Here is an 18,619-nt window from a genome sequence, read left to right on the forward strand (position 1 = left end):
CAGAGCATAAACACAGTTTGTGTGTGTTTTGTTGTCATTTTTTAAAGCCTTTTTTTTTGTATATTTTTGTTTGTTTTGCTGCCTAAAGGAACGCACAATGGCTTTGACCGTTTTCTTGTTGTTTTGTTTGTTTTTGAGACATTTTTGGTTTAATGTACTTTTCTGGTAATTTTTTAGTCGTCTTGTGTAATTTTCTTGTAATTCTGTTTATTTTTTAATTAATTTCAAATTATGTCAAGTTGTTTTTGTCCAATAGTTTGGTTAATTTTGTGGGTTCTTTTTTTTACCATTATGTGTGTCATTGTTGTCTTTTTACAGTATATATATCTTTCTGCTATTTCGTGTATTGTTAGTCATATGTTGCCATTTTGTCTCCTTTTATATATTTCCCTGTTGATTTTGTTGTCCTTTTGTGTATTTTTCTGAAGCTGAATTTCAGTGTCTTGATGAAAGGCCCAGGCAAATGGAAAGGCATACTGTATATTAATATAGGCAATACTGCGATTTTCTTTGTCGCCAAAACAGAAATCGCAATATATCTTGATTCTCGATATCAAGCTTAGAGCCAAGAAAAAAAAATAAACACAACAAAGCTCAAAACCCACACTTAGCTACATCTCAATATTCATTCTAATGAATTTAATAAAATAAATATTCCAAAACAAAACAATAAAGAAAAGCGAGCAGTCATGTAGTTTTGTCCAAATGGCGTCAAAAGGTCACGGCACATGTGCAAATTGTAATTGGGAACCAGTCTATTCATCTACCACAGCAGCATGTGTTCAAAGTACATCAAAATGTTGCAAAAAAGTTTCCCCACATTTAAATTTACATTGAAGGTTGTTATTTCTCAACACTAAAACCAACTCCTTTAACCACTTTCTAAAGCACAGAGGAGTTGGTGTCTTCCATTCTTTGAGAATCAGTCTTTTTGCAAGAACTGTATCCTCTAAAAGATCTCTTTGAATATGTAAATGGATTCCTGTGTAACAATCTGAAGCTGAATCTCTATCAGGAGTTTGAGTCCTCGGGTAAACCTCTGACAAGAAGACAAATACTTTTACCCAAAACTGATGAATTGCTGGACATTCCCAGAGTAGATGAAATAATGTACCATGTTTTGAGTTACATTTATCACAAACAGAAGATAAGACTTATGTAGTATGACTTTGGAGTAATGGAAGCAATGAATCACTTTAAACTGAATGGATCGATGTCTGCTTCTAATTGAACAACTTTGAATTCGGGAGATTCGCCAGACAGCTCAACATTCATTTCACTTTCCCCATTAGTACAATTGGAAAACTAAATATCTTCCGACATAACACTCACAAATTTAGTGATGAGCCTCTTACTCTGTGGTGGAAGAGAGAGCAATTCTAAAAGTGTGTGTCTTTTTGGATAAGACTCAAAATTAGGAAAACTTTTTCTTACAAAGTGCCTTAGTCACATTATATATAACGAAAAAACATTGGAGTGAGGGAAATGTAATTGTATACTCGACTGACCAAAAGATACAAATGTGTTGTTTTCAAAATAAAAGTCTTGTCGATACATTTATTTAGTCTGGAGGCTAATACTTTTGTTATAATTTAGTGATCCACGTTAAGAAGAGAAATAAGCCAATAGTTAGCCTGATGTATAGGTGATGTTTTTCATTTTTAGTGAAAAGACAGATATTTGCTTTAGAAGTGAATAAGATATCTTGAAATTACCTTTGAACTCAACAGAAGAAAAGTAATTTTCCAAGAGTTGTTGATTTCTGTTGTTGAGTTGAGGCAGAAGTCGAGGCACAGAGACCTGAATAAAACTCTTTAAAAGCAATTGTTAATATCTCTTGGGTCTGTAAATATTTCACCCTTCTTTGACTTGATTTTGTGAATAGCAGTCGTTGCCCTTTCAATTGTCTTGACGAGAGTTCTTGAGATTTTCACTTAATTTCAAAATAAAGCAAAAATTTAGGGGAGTGATGGGTTCATTAAGTTTTACCATCGAAGAGTGATCGACTTCAAAATGTACAATAGGTTTAAACGTACAAAAAGTTTGTTTAGGGTTGAGGGTACATTTTGGTGAAACTCTGTAACACATGTGGTTGATTTGTTGTGAATTTTTAAAATGTTAATCTTTAGAGGCTTGGTGATTAGTCTGTATTTGCCACTAAGGAGATTTTGGAACATGGGGATTTTTCAGAAGAAGAAAAAGAAAAAAGAAAAAGAAGAAAAAGAAGAAGAAAAAGAAGAAAAAGAAGAAGAAAAAGAAGAAAAAGAAAAAGAAAAAAAAGAAGAAAAAAAGAAGAAAAAGAAAAAGAAGAAGAAGAAGAAGAAAAAGAAGAAGAAAAGAAAAAGAAGAAGAAAAAGAAAAAGAAGAAGAAGAAGAAGAGTTAACCAAAATGTTTTTTTTGTTTAATAGATGAAATCCGACTTGGCATTAACACAAGACTGTAAATATATTTCGATAATGTGATTCTGATTTTTTGTGATTATTCTACAAGTATTTTGAATTGATAGTAACGAACTGGCCTTGGAACATCTCTGGAAGAGCCAGACAAAGCGTTTGGGAAGAGGGAAGTCTGGCCTTCTCTGCTAGGACAGGACAAGCAGTGGAAGAGGGACGATGCATCTAAATTAACTTCAAACATTGCGACTAATAACCTGCACTGAACCAATGCTCTTACATCAGCCATGTCAGATCAAGGTTCTTGTACAGTGCTAATAAGTGCTTCCCTCACATTTATGTCTCACCCAGCAGACAGATGATGCTGCCCAGACTGACTGTCACTCCCAACCACAGACACTATCAGAGAGCACAGACAGCAAGGCCCAGCCCAAGAGACTGCACGTGTCCAACATCCCCTTCAGGTTCAGAGATCCCGACCTCAGGCAAATGTTTGGTGTAAGTACAGCAAAGGGTTTTCTATATCTGATGCTCTGTTACTTCACATCCACACATTATTTTGTCTGTCTTTTACAGCAATTTGGCAAAATCCTGGACGTGGAAATCATCTTTAATGAGCGAGGTTCCAAGGTATACAAAAACCCATCAAATCACTTCAAATCGGATTTTAATTGATTCTTATTCAACCTAATCAGTATCTGTGTTCAATCTCAATGCAGTTAGCTCAAGCAAGAAAAATGACTCGTATAAGAGATGTATGAGAACAATTTTAAGTTCCAAAACAAAAGTCTGAAGTGAATGAAAGAGAAAGAACGTGTCAATAACAAACCTCATTATTGTGTGTTTTGATATTAGAAAAAAAATGTTCAAAGTTAATGAAGTCTTTGCACAGGTGGATGTAGATCAATGCACGGATATTAAAACGTCCTCTTCAGAACAACGTCAGTCTTTTTCAGAGATTAATTAATATTTAAAAGTATAGATTTCTGCTCTGACTGTCCTCAACGCTCACTGTCCCTAACAACCTCACCACCTTTAACTTTTTTCATTTCTTTCATTCACTGAGTTTTATTAGTGTTTCACACCATGTAAAATGAGGGTAATACAGAATAATAATAATCGAAAGCTGAATAGTGTTACTGAAAATGTGTTAGTGTGCAAATAACACACAAACAGTATTAGAAAAAAAAAACACAAACGTGCAGTTACTGTTACAATGTATTAACTTTTTATCAAGAGAACATTTGTAATCTTTAAACATGAATGCAAATAACTTTAAATTATTTATTGTTTACATAACAGCATACAGGGAAAATCAGTTCAATTATATAAATTGTGTCTAACGACTACTAGTAAATAGTAGTATTTTTTTATTTATTTTTGTAGAATGTTTTTGTTTCTATTACAAATAATGTAAGTCCTTGCTGTTATTTTCAGTTTTTAACAAACTCAGTGGGCTTTTCTCTTTCTCTGTGTTTTGTGTCCAGGGGTTTGGTTTTGTGACATTTGAACACAGCGTGGACGCTGACAGGGCGAGAGAGAAGCTTCACAGCACCGTGGTGGAAGGGCGGAAAATTGAGGTGCATGCTTTCAAATGTTGCTTGTCCACACCACGGAAACAACTGTTTGTTTGCTCTGTGTTTGAACATCATTTCTTACCGACTCATCTCACCTTCCTTTAACTTGTGCAGTTTCACAAATTGAAACACAAAGAGATGAAAGTATAGAAACAAACTGTTTGCTCTCTTGCTTTCTTGTTGATTTTTGTGCTTAACCACTGACTTTACTCTGTGGTAATGAGTGAAAGACATTGTTGTGATCAGGATGCTGTGAAGGTTGTGGTGAATTGAAACGATTCATTCATTAAAGCAGTTACACGCCACATGTTTATTAGGAAATCACCTTTATCTTAACACACACAGTACAAAATATCAACCCATCAACAAAGCAGCGTATTGAAGGAGAGCTATAACATAATATACTAAATATTTATTGTCGGATCTTTTTTTACTTAAATAACATTTTTTGTCGAGTGTGAGAACATCTTTGCTATTCCTCATTCACATGCCCATGGCACACTGCCTACTGAGGCCACAGCCCCTGCACTCCTAACGCTGATTATAGCAAAAGTCAAGCAGATGAGTCATATTTTACTCAACATTTATGCTTTTATTGTGAAAGAACAGAATGTTCAATCAAGTGTCAGTCCTAAAAAACAAGATGCTGACCAATCTCAGATAGTTGTATCATATATTCATTATAAGTTCTACTGACAATTATTGAAATGTTTAGAATTATTTTGAATGGATGCTAATATTTATGTTTGGCTTCCTAGTAATATATTATCATTACCATGAAAAGTTTCTGTTTTTGAGTATTGCCAAAATTATTAAGCTTAAATTCCTGTGGAAATTTAGCGGAAATGTTCCACTCCTTTGGAACCCGAAGTAATATTTTGTAGTAAAAACCCTAGCAGAGAAGGCTTTTGTTTGGCGCCTTGCTCCACCCACCATCGTTCTCACTCGCTGCCACACCTAACGTTCAAAGATGTGCTTTGGGAGAAGCTCAGGTAGAGTGTGTAGTGTGCAGTGGAATGATGATAAAGTTGTTTTGGCCACCTGAATGAGACGCTGCTAATTCCTCTCCCATCCCATCCTCTCCCACCATCCTCTCAATGGTAGCTTGTGTAGAGCCCCCATCCATCACTGTTACACAAACAAGTGGGCGGGGCCAAAGGTATGGGAATGGTAAGTGTTTGGCCAGCAAGTCCCTCTACAAGCATTTCCTCTGTCTCCTCGTTTTGGAACGTTTGCTACGCTGACTCTTCACGTGCCATTTCCTTTTGAGTTGTGGTTGGATATTGATATGATTCTTGTTTTCTTGAGTGTCGGAGTGTGTGTGCATTTACTCAGCGTTTTACTCAAGCAGCGTGTGTGAAAAATAAGGACTGAGACTCAAATGTGCATATCAATCTGAGATTGAGATCATTCTCAGTTTTGGTTGTTTGAACTTGGAATGTATTTGCAGGTTACTGATTGACTTGGTTGATTTATTTTATTCTTCACGTTTCTCCTTGCATTGAATTAGGGAGGCTATCGTCTCAGTGTGAATGCTAATGCTATCATCACAACAGTTGTTCTCATAACACAAGGTATGGAAAGTCATTTGAGCATAAATGTGATGTCAACCGTAGTTAAGCTCTACTAGTACTCACATTTGGAGTATGTTTAGTCAAATTAGGTTTGCAAGTGTCACTATTACAACTGGTAAGCCTTAGGCGGGGCGGGGAAAGCAAGATCATGCTTGCATTTAATTTTAATGTCTCCTTCATTTACTAGTAGTAGTAGTAGTTGAGAATATATTGCATTGACTAGTACTCTGTAGACTAGTAAACAGTGTTACCATAAAAAATTAAAAACAGCCGGCTTGTATGACTAGTGAGATTTTGGGCCAGTTCCTTAAAAGGTTTGTGCTGAGTTTGCAAAACTAACCTTCCGCAAATGAGAGAAAATCTGACATTGTGCGACCCACAGAGTTACGCAAACCATGATATGGACACAAACTGAGCCGCCACGCCCAGTAGCGCTGGTCTGATTTGAATGTATGTAAATGAGGGAATACTGATTTACTCCTGCACTAATTTGCCCCCCTCGTATGGAAATAAGCCTCAGCGCAAATAGCAGCTCATCCACAGACACCAGCGCTATTAACCAGTTGAAGTTAGAGCACTGCAGTTATTGTCGGTGAGAATCGTGTATTAAATCAGAGCAATTTGACCTTTACACTCCTCACATAAATGCAGTGATTGAAGTGGGTCGATATGCAACAGTAGGCAGTACCGAGTCCACATACAATACTATCCCACTGCGTAGCGGGACTTTTTCTTGCCCACTTTCCTCAAACTTCCTCATTATTCAGGGCCATGGCTCAGTAAGATGGACCTGGCAGACTAAAGAGGTGGAAAGGGGTTCCACAGAAAAAGCTCATTCAGCATTTCACAAGGACAAACACAGAGGCAGGGTGCGCATCACTGTGCGCCTCGGTTGGACACACTCGGTGCGTAACGCTCTCTGCGAGCGTTTTACTGACTAAATGTAGCACTAGTGGCACTAACTGTGTACTCTGCACTAGTGTACATGTACTGAAAATGTGAGTACTAGCAGAGGTTAACTCTGGTAAATATCACTCATATCACATCTATGTTCAAACAGCTTTCCATATGCCTGATATTGCATAATGTTCTTTTTCCCCCTTCCTTAATGACATTTTCTCATTTTTGTTTTTGTTGTTTTGTTTTTTTCATCTAACCACTGCATGAAGATCTGCCTTTATTTAAAAAAAAAAACAAAAAAAAACACGTCAACACTGCATCTGTTGTGTTTTCCTTTGTGTGCGTGTTCCAGAAATGTCCCTACATCAGATAACGCATGCTGTCTACACTGTCACAAAGTAGTCGCTGCAAATGAGTTGGAACACAGTTTGTTTTGGATGACTTTCTGGATGTTTCTGAATGCAGGATTTGAAAACACAGAAAGGACGTGTGTTTGTTCTCAGTGAACTGCTTTCTTTGTTTCTGACTGTTGGTGAACTGTGCATGAGATTAACTTTACTCCAGTGCAGAACTCTGAAGACAACAGCATGGGGAACTAATCAAAGCCCGTCTTTACCTGCTGTAGGTCAACAATGCAACAGCCCGAGTAATGACGAATAAGAAGACTGTCAACCCTTATGCAAATGGTAAGGACATGTTTTCTAGGCCACTGAGAATTGCCATAATGTTTGGTTTTTCTGAGAAGCAGAAAACTGAGATGAAAAAGCTGAGTAAGTTCAGGAAAGATATAATTACAAATGAGAAGATCAGATGATCAGCAAGGGCAGGAAAAAAGTATGTTGAGATGTATCTACATGTTTTCTGTTGGGTGTGTTCACATTCTCGGACGCTGTTATTGGCTGGTCATTTGTGTTTTTACTCACTCGAAATAAACATACTAATCAAACAATCAAAGATGGTAATCTATTGTTTACTTTCCACTGCGGGCAACGCATCAACTCATAAATAAGACTCCGAGATCAACTCCTACAAATCAAACTGTTTCTTTAATATTTTGATAAGCGCATTGAGATGACTTCGTTGTCATTTGCGCTATACAAATAAAGTTGAATTGAATGCTGCTGCTGCGCTAAGATCAAACACTACTGACTGCATGGATATTAATTGTGGATGTGAATGTAAATGTACAGTTATTGCTAGTGCCCCCTGCTGGCTGCTCAGGTAAGTAAAAAAAATTGAGATGTGATTTCATATTGAACTACTTTGTAGACTACAAACATTCAAATGGCCATAACTTCTTTAAGTATTCTTCGATTTCTATGTGTCTGGAAAGCTTAGAAACCAAACTTTTAGAATCTATAAATAACTCAATACGCCCCTCTGGGCAATGACTTGCTTGCACATACCAGTATATGGAATCAACACCCAACTATGGTAACAAAATTGAATCTGGACGAAACCATATTGTCCCAGCACTAAGGAAGGAAGTGGAGGAGAACATTACATTACATTACATTACATATCGTAAGACTAACTGCAGGGATTTTACATATCAAGTGTATTTTTGCTTTAGGATATCAATAATATTGCAGTATATTCAGAATGCAGTGAATATTTTGTAGTCCAGCTGTTGGGCTTGATCATCAGTTTATAATAAACACAGCTCAGCTGAATACAAATGCTGAAAAAGCTGAAGCAGAGCTCTGCGTCTCTTTGTCGTCTCCGTCACTGTCTTAACTGCAATCACTCCTGAGGTGCTTGTCGGATTAGATGAGAGCCACTCACTTTGTATTCGATTAGAAAAAAAGAAGTTGTTGCTGACAGAGAGAGAGCGTCACAGGAGGAGGTGCTCTGAGTTGGAACCAGAACCAACCATCGATTGTCCTTATGAAACACCACTGTCCTATTTATTTTTTTTAAAAAGTAACATTATTACAATTAAGATGATTTAGCGTTGTTTTACTTGGGTTAAAAAATGAATTTGAGGATTTTAGTCTGTCTATTCTATACAGCAGGTAGGCTATGGAAGTATTTTTCACAGGAAGTACTAAAAAACATAATTCAAAACCACAGCTTTAGTATAGCATCCAATGTTCCACTTCAAAATGTCCCCGTCATCTTGGTGTCAGTTTACACATTTCTGTTCAAAAAATGATTTTAATCTTCACTGTAAACACTCAATTTATTAACATCGGAAAAGTTTTTATGTATCGCATTGTGGGATGTCCTGTATACGGATGCAACGATGCAGACGTGTTTGTACTGCATTCATAAAATATTATCGACTCCAGCCGCATTCACTTTTGTCATTAATTTCATATTTATACAAATTAGAAATGCACTGAAACAAATGTGCACTGAGATCACGACAGATTGTGTTCAATTTGACATCCAGCTGTGATTTACACTTGCTAAAGCTAACATTAGATCTCCTGCTTTACAACAAAAAATACGATGTAAATGTCTGATCTCGTACAGAAATCTGTGGGTGAGGGTTAAGTCTGTCATATAAATACTTCTATTTCAGAAGGTGAAGTCTGTCATGTCGCCTCATTATTATGTCATATGTAATTTCCATCTCTCTGACTTCCTGTTTACAAAGACAAATTGCGTGTATGTCATATTTTCCCAAAAAATGCATTTGAGCCAATGTCGAAATGAAATTCAGGTTTGATTTTGTTTGAATTAATAACAATAGTAATGGTTTAAAGGCACGCTGTGTAACTTTTGGTCACTAGACCTGTAACTTTCACGTCAAGCGCCCCTAATGGCCACAAGCGCCAGTTCGTCGGGCCAGCTTTCCTTGTCTTTTGAATGTAATAATAATTTTCATCGCATCGGTGGCGCTTCCCCCCCTAGTCCCTGGCCTCGCCGCCGTCGTTGGCCCCCTTTGCTGGGCGGAAGGTGGGTCGGCGGAGGGGGCCGGGTCTCGGCGGCATCTTTTTAGCTTCCTCAGAAGCAGTTTTAAACTTTTTGCTTGCCTTGGCCATGACCAGGAGTCGAACAGGCGGAAAAATACTAACAAAAGCCTTAGCCCAATGAGTATATCCGAGCCTGTGGTCACATGACTGCCGTAAAGTGATATGTCCTCCTGGCCTGAGGAATCATTTAAAATAACTCATAAGGGTCAACTCTTGAGGTCAAAGGGTCTTCGATGTGCCTTTAAACAACAGTATTTCTATTTACATTTCCTGAAGTGAATTTATTTTCCCTCAATTATCTGTGATCACAGAAAATCAGAGACTTTAACTTTTCCAAGCTGATTTTGGCCTTTTTTTGTATCGATGTGAAAAACTTAACTTTAAGCTTTTACTTTTTATGGTGCATATTTTGTGTAGTATGTGTTACGATGATATAAGCTTCTGTTGCAGTGAGGTTTCAAACGTAATGAGTAAATATTAATGCGCAGCTGTAACATGTTTGTCTCTCTCTCTCTCTCTCCTTAATGCTGTCTTGGCAAAGGCTGGAAGTTAAATCCAGTGGTCAGCGCTGTTTACAGCCCTGAATTCTATGCAGGTAGGAAGACGTCTATCTGTTTCTCCTTCACTTTCACTTTCACCGACATCTGCATCCGACCTTCTCACCTCCGCATTAACATGAGCAGATGCATTGAGACAGAGTCTTCTTATAGACAATGAGCCTGCTGAGATCCATAAAGATGAAGAACGGAGCAGCTTTTCAGCTGCTCACCAAAATAACAATCCCAACAGGCCACTTCCACTCCTCAGCAAGACATCTTCAATCTTGGCTGTGTCAGCAGTTCCCTTCCCTCCCCACCCATTCACAGTGTCATTAACCCTGGTCATTGGAGTGAAAAAGTACCTGGCTTTGGTGATAAGAGGAAGAATGTGACAGAGCAGAGCAGCAGGATAGTAAAGGACACACCAACAGAAATGTGAAGGACGTGAAAGGTGTTTGATAGAATGTATTAAATCAAATCAATAGTCTACATTTTTCTCCTTTGCTTAATATACCTTCAGGTTCTGTATGGATTTGTCTTTGTCTTTCCTTCCCAAAATGCCATTGGAACATCTCTTCTGGAGCTTCACCTACTGTACCTGCCTAGATTTAGTTTAATGGTGTTTTTCTTCAACTACTTTAAAATGGTTCTAACCAGCTAACCAAGCAAAAAAATCATTAGTTGTCTGCTCAATGATATGTGATATCAACTATAGCTAAAGCTGTAGTATGTAGAATCATGAGACTTGTATGGAATCAACCACGCACCCCCCTCCACTCCCCGTTGCAAATTCACTTGTATCCTTGTGAACGTGCATAACTTTGGAGCTCAAAGCAACTTTTTTGTCATTAGAGACCAGTGACAAATGTAGGGACTTTATTTTGTTATTATGATTGATCTGTTATTGGAGAGTTTTCTGATCTGAAAACACGTATCACTCTGTAGTTACTGTCCTGAGCAGCGGGTGGTGTCGTGAGCCCCTCCCCCATCCCAAAGCTCAGAGGCAGCTGCAGCATTCCCAGCTGCAGGTCAGAGCAGACCCACACCACTCCACATCCAGACCCCTAAAGAATTGTGCATGTCATCTTCACCTTGGATATGCTTCTCTTAGGTTTACACTTGATACTGCAGCTTTAAGCTCTACTAGTAGAGTGGTAGGAGACTTAAAATATATTGTGAATAGAAGCTTAAAACTATACTAGTACTACTAGTAACACAAAATTCATTACTAGTTGTAGCTTTACTAATAAGGTCTATTTGGGCAGCAGTGCACCAAAAACCTATACTAGTAAAGCAAAAATATTTTTACTAGTTCTACTAGTATATTTGTATATTAAGAGCTGGGGATGTAACGATTCACTCAACTCCTGATACGATTCGATTCACGATACTGGGTTCATGATATGATTCTCTCACGATTTATTTTACAAAATGGGATCGTAGACAAATGACTGAAAAATATTCCTTTATTTTTTTTGGGAAAAAACTAAAAAATACTGTACTATTTTCCTTTTATTTTTCATTGTCAAAAGAATCCCTTGATAAACTATTCAAAACAATGCAATTTAACTAAAAATAAATCTTGAATGAAATAAATAAAGGAATAATACAAATGAAGAAGAAGCCTATTTATTTAAATTCTGGTTCTATAGTAAATAATGCAAAACTGCATAATAGTTCAGATATTTTTTCGGTGCTAAAGCGGTAAGGAATCATTATGAAGATGTTTAGAAGTAGTAGGCAGCCAGAAAGAAAGTAGTAGGAGATTCCGCCCACCGCCTACGCTTCTGGACAAGAGAAAGATAAATAGATAGCGCCATCTGCTGTTTAAAAAAAGTACTGCGATTCAATTTTCAGGGTATCGATATGAACTGTGATATCTATGAATTGATTTTTTACTGCCTTACGATTAATAGTTACATCCCTATCGGGAGCCATTTAAGCATAAATGTGACATCAGTGATATCAACCGTAGTTAAGCTCTACTAGTTCTCAAACCTGGAGTACATGTACTCAACCTTACTCGTTTACTAGTGCACAGGTACCATTTACTAGTGAAGCAAAAAACTGCTAAACTGAAAAATATTCACTAGTACGTAGACTCTTTGTTTACCAGTGCTATTAGTAGACTTAGAGTCATTTACTAGTATTACTTGATAGCTTTATATGCTAACAAAGGGGTGGGGTAAAGCAAATTCAGTTTTGCTATTAGCTTTTGAAAAGGCAGACGGCCAACGAGGCGTTGAAAATATAATATAAACAGCCAGATGACAAGTGACGACCTTGAATAGATCAGTTCAGAAACAAAGTTCCAGGCTGCAGCGGGGGGACGGAGCATCTTGTTTGCATAGACTTCATGGTGATAATAGATGAGAGCCTTGAATAGCTGGCTTGGAAGCCAAAAGAAGATAAGCAATGTGTTTTTGATTCAGATTAGGTCAATTTCAAGAGCCTTGTGTCTGTGTCTCTCTGCAGTAATCCAATAAGGTGGTCTTTTAACTTGTAAGCCGGGCACTCAGCTTCTCCAAGTTGGTTTCAATTCCACGTAAACTGTCCAAAAGCAGCTCCTGCTTGCTTTTGAGTTCATTCATCGCATGAGTCTGAGTGTTGAGAGCCCAGGCCCATCCTTCAGAAATGACAGCCTTCCCAAAATAGTTGCCAATGTAATACAGACTTTGCGATAGGTCACAAAGCTGCCAGCTCCAATCAGCAGCATGCCTGCTACCATAATTCCAATCATGTAGATGTCTTCCACATCCTCTATGGAAAGTATTGACAGACACACAACTACCACTTGTTCCAAGCAGCCAGTGCATATCCAGCTGCAATCCTCCCGCTTGGACACGCGGGCTCACCACTGCCGGATCTTTTTGTTGAAAAAATTTGATCGATTGCATTGAGAGACCAACTGACCAATTCCAAAATTCCAGTTTTGGATGAGATTCAGAGAGAGGCTCCAATTAGTTTCACAAGACCAGACAAAAAAAGCAGCAGCAGGGAAAGATAGGGTGGGAAGAGAGGGAGCAAAAAAAAAAATCTAACCCCCATCGTCGCGTAGCAGAAAAGAGAAGATCAAGAGAAGACCGTTTTGTGTCAGTAGTAGTACTAGTAAAGCTTTAGGTTTTTACCTAGTAACATGTTAAATCTAGTAGATTTGTTTTGTGCAATAAAAGAGCTCAAAAGGATTTTTGCGTTCAATAAACCTATTAGTTATGGAATAAGATCAAGAAGCATAAAAACTGACAAAACCTGACATTTCTCTTATTCGATAAATCGATTAATCAGTGAAAAATAAATAGATTATCTAAGTACAATTGCTTTTTCAAAAGTTTTGTTCCCCAACTTTTTCCATATAATGATGTTGAAAGCTCTCTCAGATTTAATTTCTTCAGTTTCTTCTTTTCTTCTGCTCTGCTGCAGTACCAGGCCTAACCTACCCAGCAGCCAGTGCAGCAGCGGCGGCAGCAGCAGCGTACCGAGGAGCCCACCTGCGAGGGCGTGGACGAACCGTGTACAACACGTTCAGGGCAGCTGCTCCGCCGCCCCACATCCCGGCGTACGGAGGGTGAGAATCTATTTTAATATGTGAAAACACTCCTGATTTCTATCTTTCTTTGCATTAAACAACAGGTTCGCATTTCTGCATGCCAGCCTCGCCTCATTGCAGTAGCACTCCCCCCACGTTCATCCTCAGCATGCTGACTCCGCTCCTGGCATGCTCCAACACGTGCTTTTGCATGATCTTATGCAAAGTGACTGATGTCACTGAGCTGCACCTTATTCACGGAAGAATAACGGGTGCTCCGTTTGGCATGAATGTATCTTTTTCCTCATTCCAGGTGCCAAACAAACATTGTCCCAGTGACGGCGAGCAGCTCTTTACTCCCTTAACTCTGAGCTGTATGTGGAGCGCACTCCCAAGCACCTTTGCCTTTACTCTGTCTTAATTCTGTTCATAAGTGGTAACTAAGGAGGCTAGTACGTGTTCTATGTCAGAATGAAGAAAATAAGTCCTGCGTTCTCTATTGAAATAGATTTATGTGTCACAAACACTGAAGCTTTACTACCTCCTATCGGTGACTCTATATTTAACTTTCTTTACAGCTCTCTGTGTTTGAGCTGAGAAACATCTTTCTATACTCATGCAGTGCATTGGTCCTTCAGGACCAGAGTCTGAGACCCTGACTGGTTTATATTACCAGCGTACCCACTACCCATACGTCACTATAATGTGTTTTGCTAAATCCTCCCAATATTTGTTCGTTTTATGTATTATTTATTAGTATCATCTACAATCACTATTATCAATCATTGTTATTTATTGAAAATTATCATTATGATTATCATTATTATTTGTATGATGTCTCCTTTACATTTCTGGCACCTGATCAGATTAATTGGTAGGTCTGAATTTGGAGATTATTTTTTTTGCAATGTTGAGAAAACCAGTGATAAGTATTTTACTTAAGCTCCAAAAGAAATACACCAAAATGTCTCCAAAAACACAACACAAAACCACAACAAAAATTCACAAAATTAATCCAACAAAGAAAAATTGAGAGTTCTTTCAACAATGTGAGATTAAAAATGTCTGCTGTCATGTGATATAATCATGGGAAAATTGGGAGTCCTTCAAATATTGTGGAGTTCCATTGAATTTGTGTATTTCTAAGGGCTGAGACATCTACAGCTGTTAGCTGTTAATTTACACAATGATTCATGTTTTCTTTGTTTTTCTCCACATTGGATGCTCTAAAGGGCCTGATTTGGCCCCTGGCCTTGAGTTTAACACATGCTTTATGTGCTTGGAAATAGAAATAGTTCTTCTTTGATGATGACATTCTTTTACTTAATTTTACTATGCAGTATTTTGCATCTCATTCTGTGATTTAATCGTGTGAGACAACACTGCGACTCTTTGTAATTGTTACATTTGGACTTCAGTCAGTCGCTGAGACTCACCAGCCTCCTTATTTATCCATTAACACAGAGAAGCCCATCAATCCATTTTCTTCCGCCTATTCGTTGCCGAGTCGCGGGGGCAGCATCCTTAGGAGAGAGGCTCAGACTTCCCTCTCCCAGACCACTTCCTCCAGCTCTTCTGAGGGGATCCCGAGACGTTCCAAGGCCAGCCGAGAGACATAGTCTCTGCAGCTTGTCCTGGATCTTCCCTGGGGTCTCCTTTCGGAGGGACGTGCCCTGAAAGCCTGTGCCTGCTTTATTTCCTGGTTTTGACTTGTGGCCCTATGCCTGCATGTCAACATGCACTAATGTGAATGTTTTTGTTTTGTTGTGTTTGTGTGTGATTGCATCCTCTACAGTGTTGTTTACCAGGATGGATTTTATGGTGCAGATATTTATGTAAGTATTATTTACTGGTATGACATTGCATGTTACCCTGTCATTTCTGCTGTTACTGCTTCATCCTACAACACAAGTGCAGGCCTTAAAGCTGCAATATGTAGGGTTGTTTTTTGGGGTTTTTTGTCAATAAAAAAAAAAAAGAAAACCACCTTAAACACTTGCAGCGAATCATCCTGCAGCTAGAATTTTAATATCACTGCATTGCTGCTTGTGATCCTCTGAAAAACTTATTTTTGGAACATAATTTTATGCTTCGATTAGATCCATCTGTGTGCTTGCATTGATGTGTATGTGAGTGGATGTTATGGTCAATGTTTAGTTTGTCACTGTATTATAAGGACAACTTATCGTTAAAGTTGACTGCAGCATGAAAAGTATATGCAAGTGTCATAGCGATATTTGATTACTGTGACGTTTCTTTGCATTATATTGCTTAATGATTTAAGTTGTGTTGATATATTAACCTACATTGAGCTCTCTGCTGTGATTTTACTTTTTGATGCCTTTTACTTTTGCATTTTTGTCTTTCGTCACAAGCGGTATTTACTCCATCAACTCTGAGCCTATCCGTGTTCGTTGATAACCTCCAGACTAGTTTGTCTGGTCGGCAGTGAGTGCCATCAGATTGGAGTTAGAGCAGACATGGGTCACTTTTAATCACAGCGTGGTCACACAAATATTGATTACATCTGATCTGAGGGCTGCATTATCAACATTCATGTCAGAAGTTAGAAAAATATTTATCTGAGACATTGAGAATCTTTGGGGTCAATTTGTGTAAATTTTCATGTTATTTTTGGAGTGATTTTGAGAATTTTTGTTATGTTTTGTTTGTTTCTGAAGTCGTCATTTGTATTCTCTCATTTTATGTATTTATGGAGTTTTTTTTGTTGTATTTTTTATTTTTGTGTGTTTTTATTTTAATGTGGTTTTGTGCGTTTTTGAAGTCTTTTTGTCTCAATTTGCCTGCTTTTTGAGTCATTTTGTGTGTTTTTGTCTGGTTTTTGGCATTATTTTTAAAGTACTTTTGTGTGTTTTTGAGTCATTATTTCCTATTTGTGTTGTGGTTTTATGGGTTTTTGGAATTGTTTTTTTGCTTTTTTCTCTCATTTTGTATGTTTTTGTCATCATTTCATTTTTTGTTGTGGTTTTGTAGTCATTTTGTGTATTTTTGCTGTATTTTTGTGTAATTTTGTCTTTTTTTATGCCTGGAGTAATTTTTTGTATTGTTAGTTTATTTATCATTTATTTATTTATTATTATTTATCTAAAATTAGGCCGAGGTTACCCATGTCTGGGTTAGAGAATAAGAAAGCTAGGTGGATTTAGCAACAGAGTGAGATGTATGCCATTCCAAAAATATGCTGAACATCAAAGCTTCACAGCCAATAGAATACAGCAGATCTCATATCCTAGTAAAGAAAATTGAAAGATGAAACTGATTGCGTTCATGCCATGTTTATCTTAAAATGATGTCATTGACATTAAAGTTATGTACTGTGTGTGTTTTAGGGTGGTTATGCTGCCTACAGATATGCCCACCCTACTGCTGCCACACCCGCTGCATACAGTGACAGGTATGACACAAAAGCTCCTCAACCTTTCAAACCATCAGATGTTGAAATGTTCTCAGCACACATACACATCCCAGGTTGGATGATTAAAAAAACAGAAACACTTCAATGCAAGTCTGCAGAGTCAAAAGAGTGATACTGTTTAAAGACTTAAATTGAAATGTTAGGCAAGTCCAATTTATTTTTATTGAAAATTTCATACACAAGACATATCAAGGTGAGAGGTATGGCCTGCAATTTTTAAATACAAGGACATTTCATTAGTTAATAGTATTAAGCGACAAAAAATTATGATTATTTTGTTTATTTAAATATTTATTTGTTTTACACAAATAGTTCCACAACTGGAAGGGAGACGAGGTTGTTTCTAGCTAACACAAAAACAAGCTTGCTCCCCTGTGTCGGCATAACACTGCTACTTTATATCATTTCATTTCAGCACTGCTGGTTTGTGCTGATCTATGCAGGCCTCTTTCCTTCCCTTCATCCTCCTCAGTCTGATGATCATTCATCATTTAGATCAAATGTTATTTGTGGAAATATGTCCATCTTTGCCCTGCAAAGGTTGCCACAATCTAAGATATTGAACAACTGATGTAATGTTATTTAACGTTATTAGTAGTGATAATGTCTGTAAAAAGTCCCAGTGCTGTTATTGTCTATATCAACACTCATGGACTGTCTGTTGTCCAATCAAATTACTTGGTTGGAACTAACTGTTGTATAAATAACATTAAGATGAACACAATTATACTAAATATTTTGTGCAAGCATTATTTAGGGCAGTGGTTCCCAAATTTTTTTCTGCTGTGCCCCCCAGTGAAGAATGAAAAACACTCAGGGTACCCCAATCGTGACTAAATGTCAAAAAAAGTTTTTTTTTTTTAATTTAATTAAATTTTGACTATTCTTCAAAGCTAAAAAAAGAACATTACATTTGCAATCACATATTTTGGAGCAAAAATAAAGTTCTCTTTAACGGCAAAGATAAAAACAGTTTCTATTTTTCATGCTCAACTTTCAGCAATAATACAAGTCCATTCTAGTGCACCCCTCTGTCATGCTGTCACACTTCCCCTAGGAGGCGGGCCCCCCAGTTTATAAACCACGGATTTAGGACGTGTTGTAGCAGTTAGCATTAACATGAAAAATGGGAACTGAATGTTCACTCGCCACCAAGTTGTCAGGGTGTGAATTGCAATCGTTAAAATGGCCTTCAGATTTTTCCGTCATGGTCAATGATGAAAAATATTTGATTTGAAGGACCCCTCATCTTATAAAACATATACAATATATAAAGTATAAACTCCACCCACTGCATTACTGCGGACGACGACTTACGCGCGTTAACAAGATCCTGTTTCTCCTCCACTTCCTCACTGGTCTTGCCACACCAGTTATTCTTTGTATTCATTTGTCTTTTTAAATGTTTTTTTTTTTTTTATTAACCTCAGTAGTTGTTTTTATATTTACTTGTGTTTTATGGGACTTGTTTTTTTATTCTTGTGCTTTTTTAATGTGAAGCTACTCTAGCTATTTGGCTAAAAACACGTAGCATTTGAACTTTATTGTATGTATTTAACGGTATAGCTCGTTCTAACTGGCAAAAACTTGCCTCTCATATCCTACAATGTATTAATTTTTTAGTAAATAATCAAAACGTGATACGTACATTTTGTAAAAGAACTTGAGTTGAAACAGTGGTCGAAGGTACTTTATTTCCTATGCTCCTTTCATAATTTTATAAATATTAGATTTATTAATAACACTATGAAT

The 18,619-nt window shown here is 37.5% G+C and overlaps 2 protein-coding genes across 6 annotated transcripts in view; one reads left to right on the forward strand and one right to left on the reverse strand.

The window, feature by feature from the left end:
• LOC114468727 (cytosolic phospholipase A2 gamma-like) overlaps positions 1 to 18,619 on the reverse strand; it is a 124,291-nt gene that overhangs the window by 78,596 nt on the left and 27,076 nt on the right. The gene's annotated exons all lie outside the window — the stretch shown is intronic.
• rbfox1 (RNA binding fox-1 homolog 1) overlaps positions 1 to 18,619 on the forward strand; it is a 60,165-nt gene that overhangs the window by 32,797 nt on the left and 8,749 nt on the right. For 2 of the 5 annotated variants that reach the window (XM_028455773.1, XM_028455775.1), the window contains exons 3-10: positions 2,746 to 2,892; positions 2,971 to 3,024; positions 3,882 to 3,974; positions 7,071 to 7,131; positions 9,908 to 9,961; positions 13,326 to 13,470; positions 15,227 to 15,266; positions 16,782 to 16,846. In XM_028455773.1, the coding sequence (XP_028311574.1) occupies positions 2,746 to 2,892; positions 2,971 to 3,024; positions 3,882 to 3,974; positions 7,071 to 7,131; positions 9,908 to 9,961; positions 13,326 to 13,470; positions 15,227 to 15,266; positions 16,782 to 16,846 (659 nt within the window). The remainder of the gene's footprint in view (positions 1 to 2,745; positions 2,893 to 2,970; positions 3,025 to 3,881; positions 3,975 to 7,070; positions 7,132 to 9,907; positions 9,962 to 13,325; positions 13,471 to 15,226; positions 15,267 to 16,781; positions 16,847 to 18,619) is intronic. The other 3 variants (XM_028455777.1, XM_028455776.1, XM_028455774.1) reach the window with 2 other exon arrangements.

This window comes from Gouania willdenowi, chromosome 8 (genome assembly GCF_900634775.1).
Source record: "Gouania willdenowi chromosome 8, fGouWil2.1, whole genome shotgun sequence".
In the NCBI taxonomy this organism is placed as follows: Eukaryota; Metazoa; Chordata; class Actinopteri; order Blenniiformes; family Gobiesocidae; genus Gouania; species Gouania willdenowi.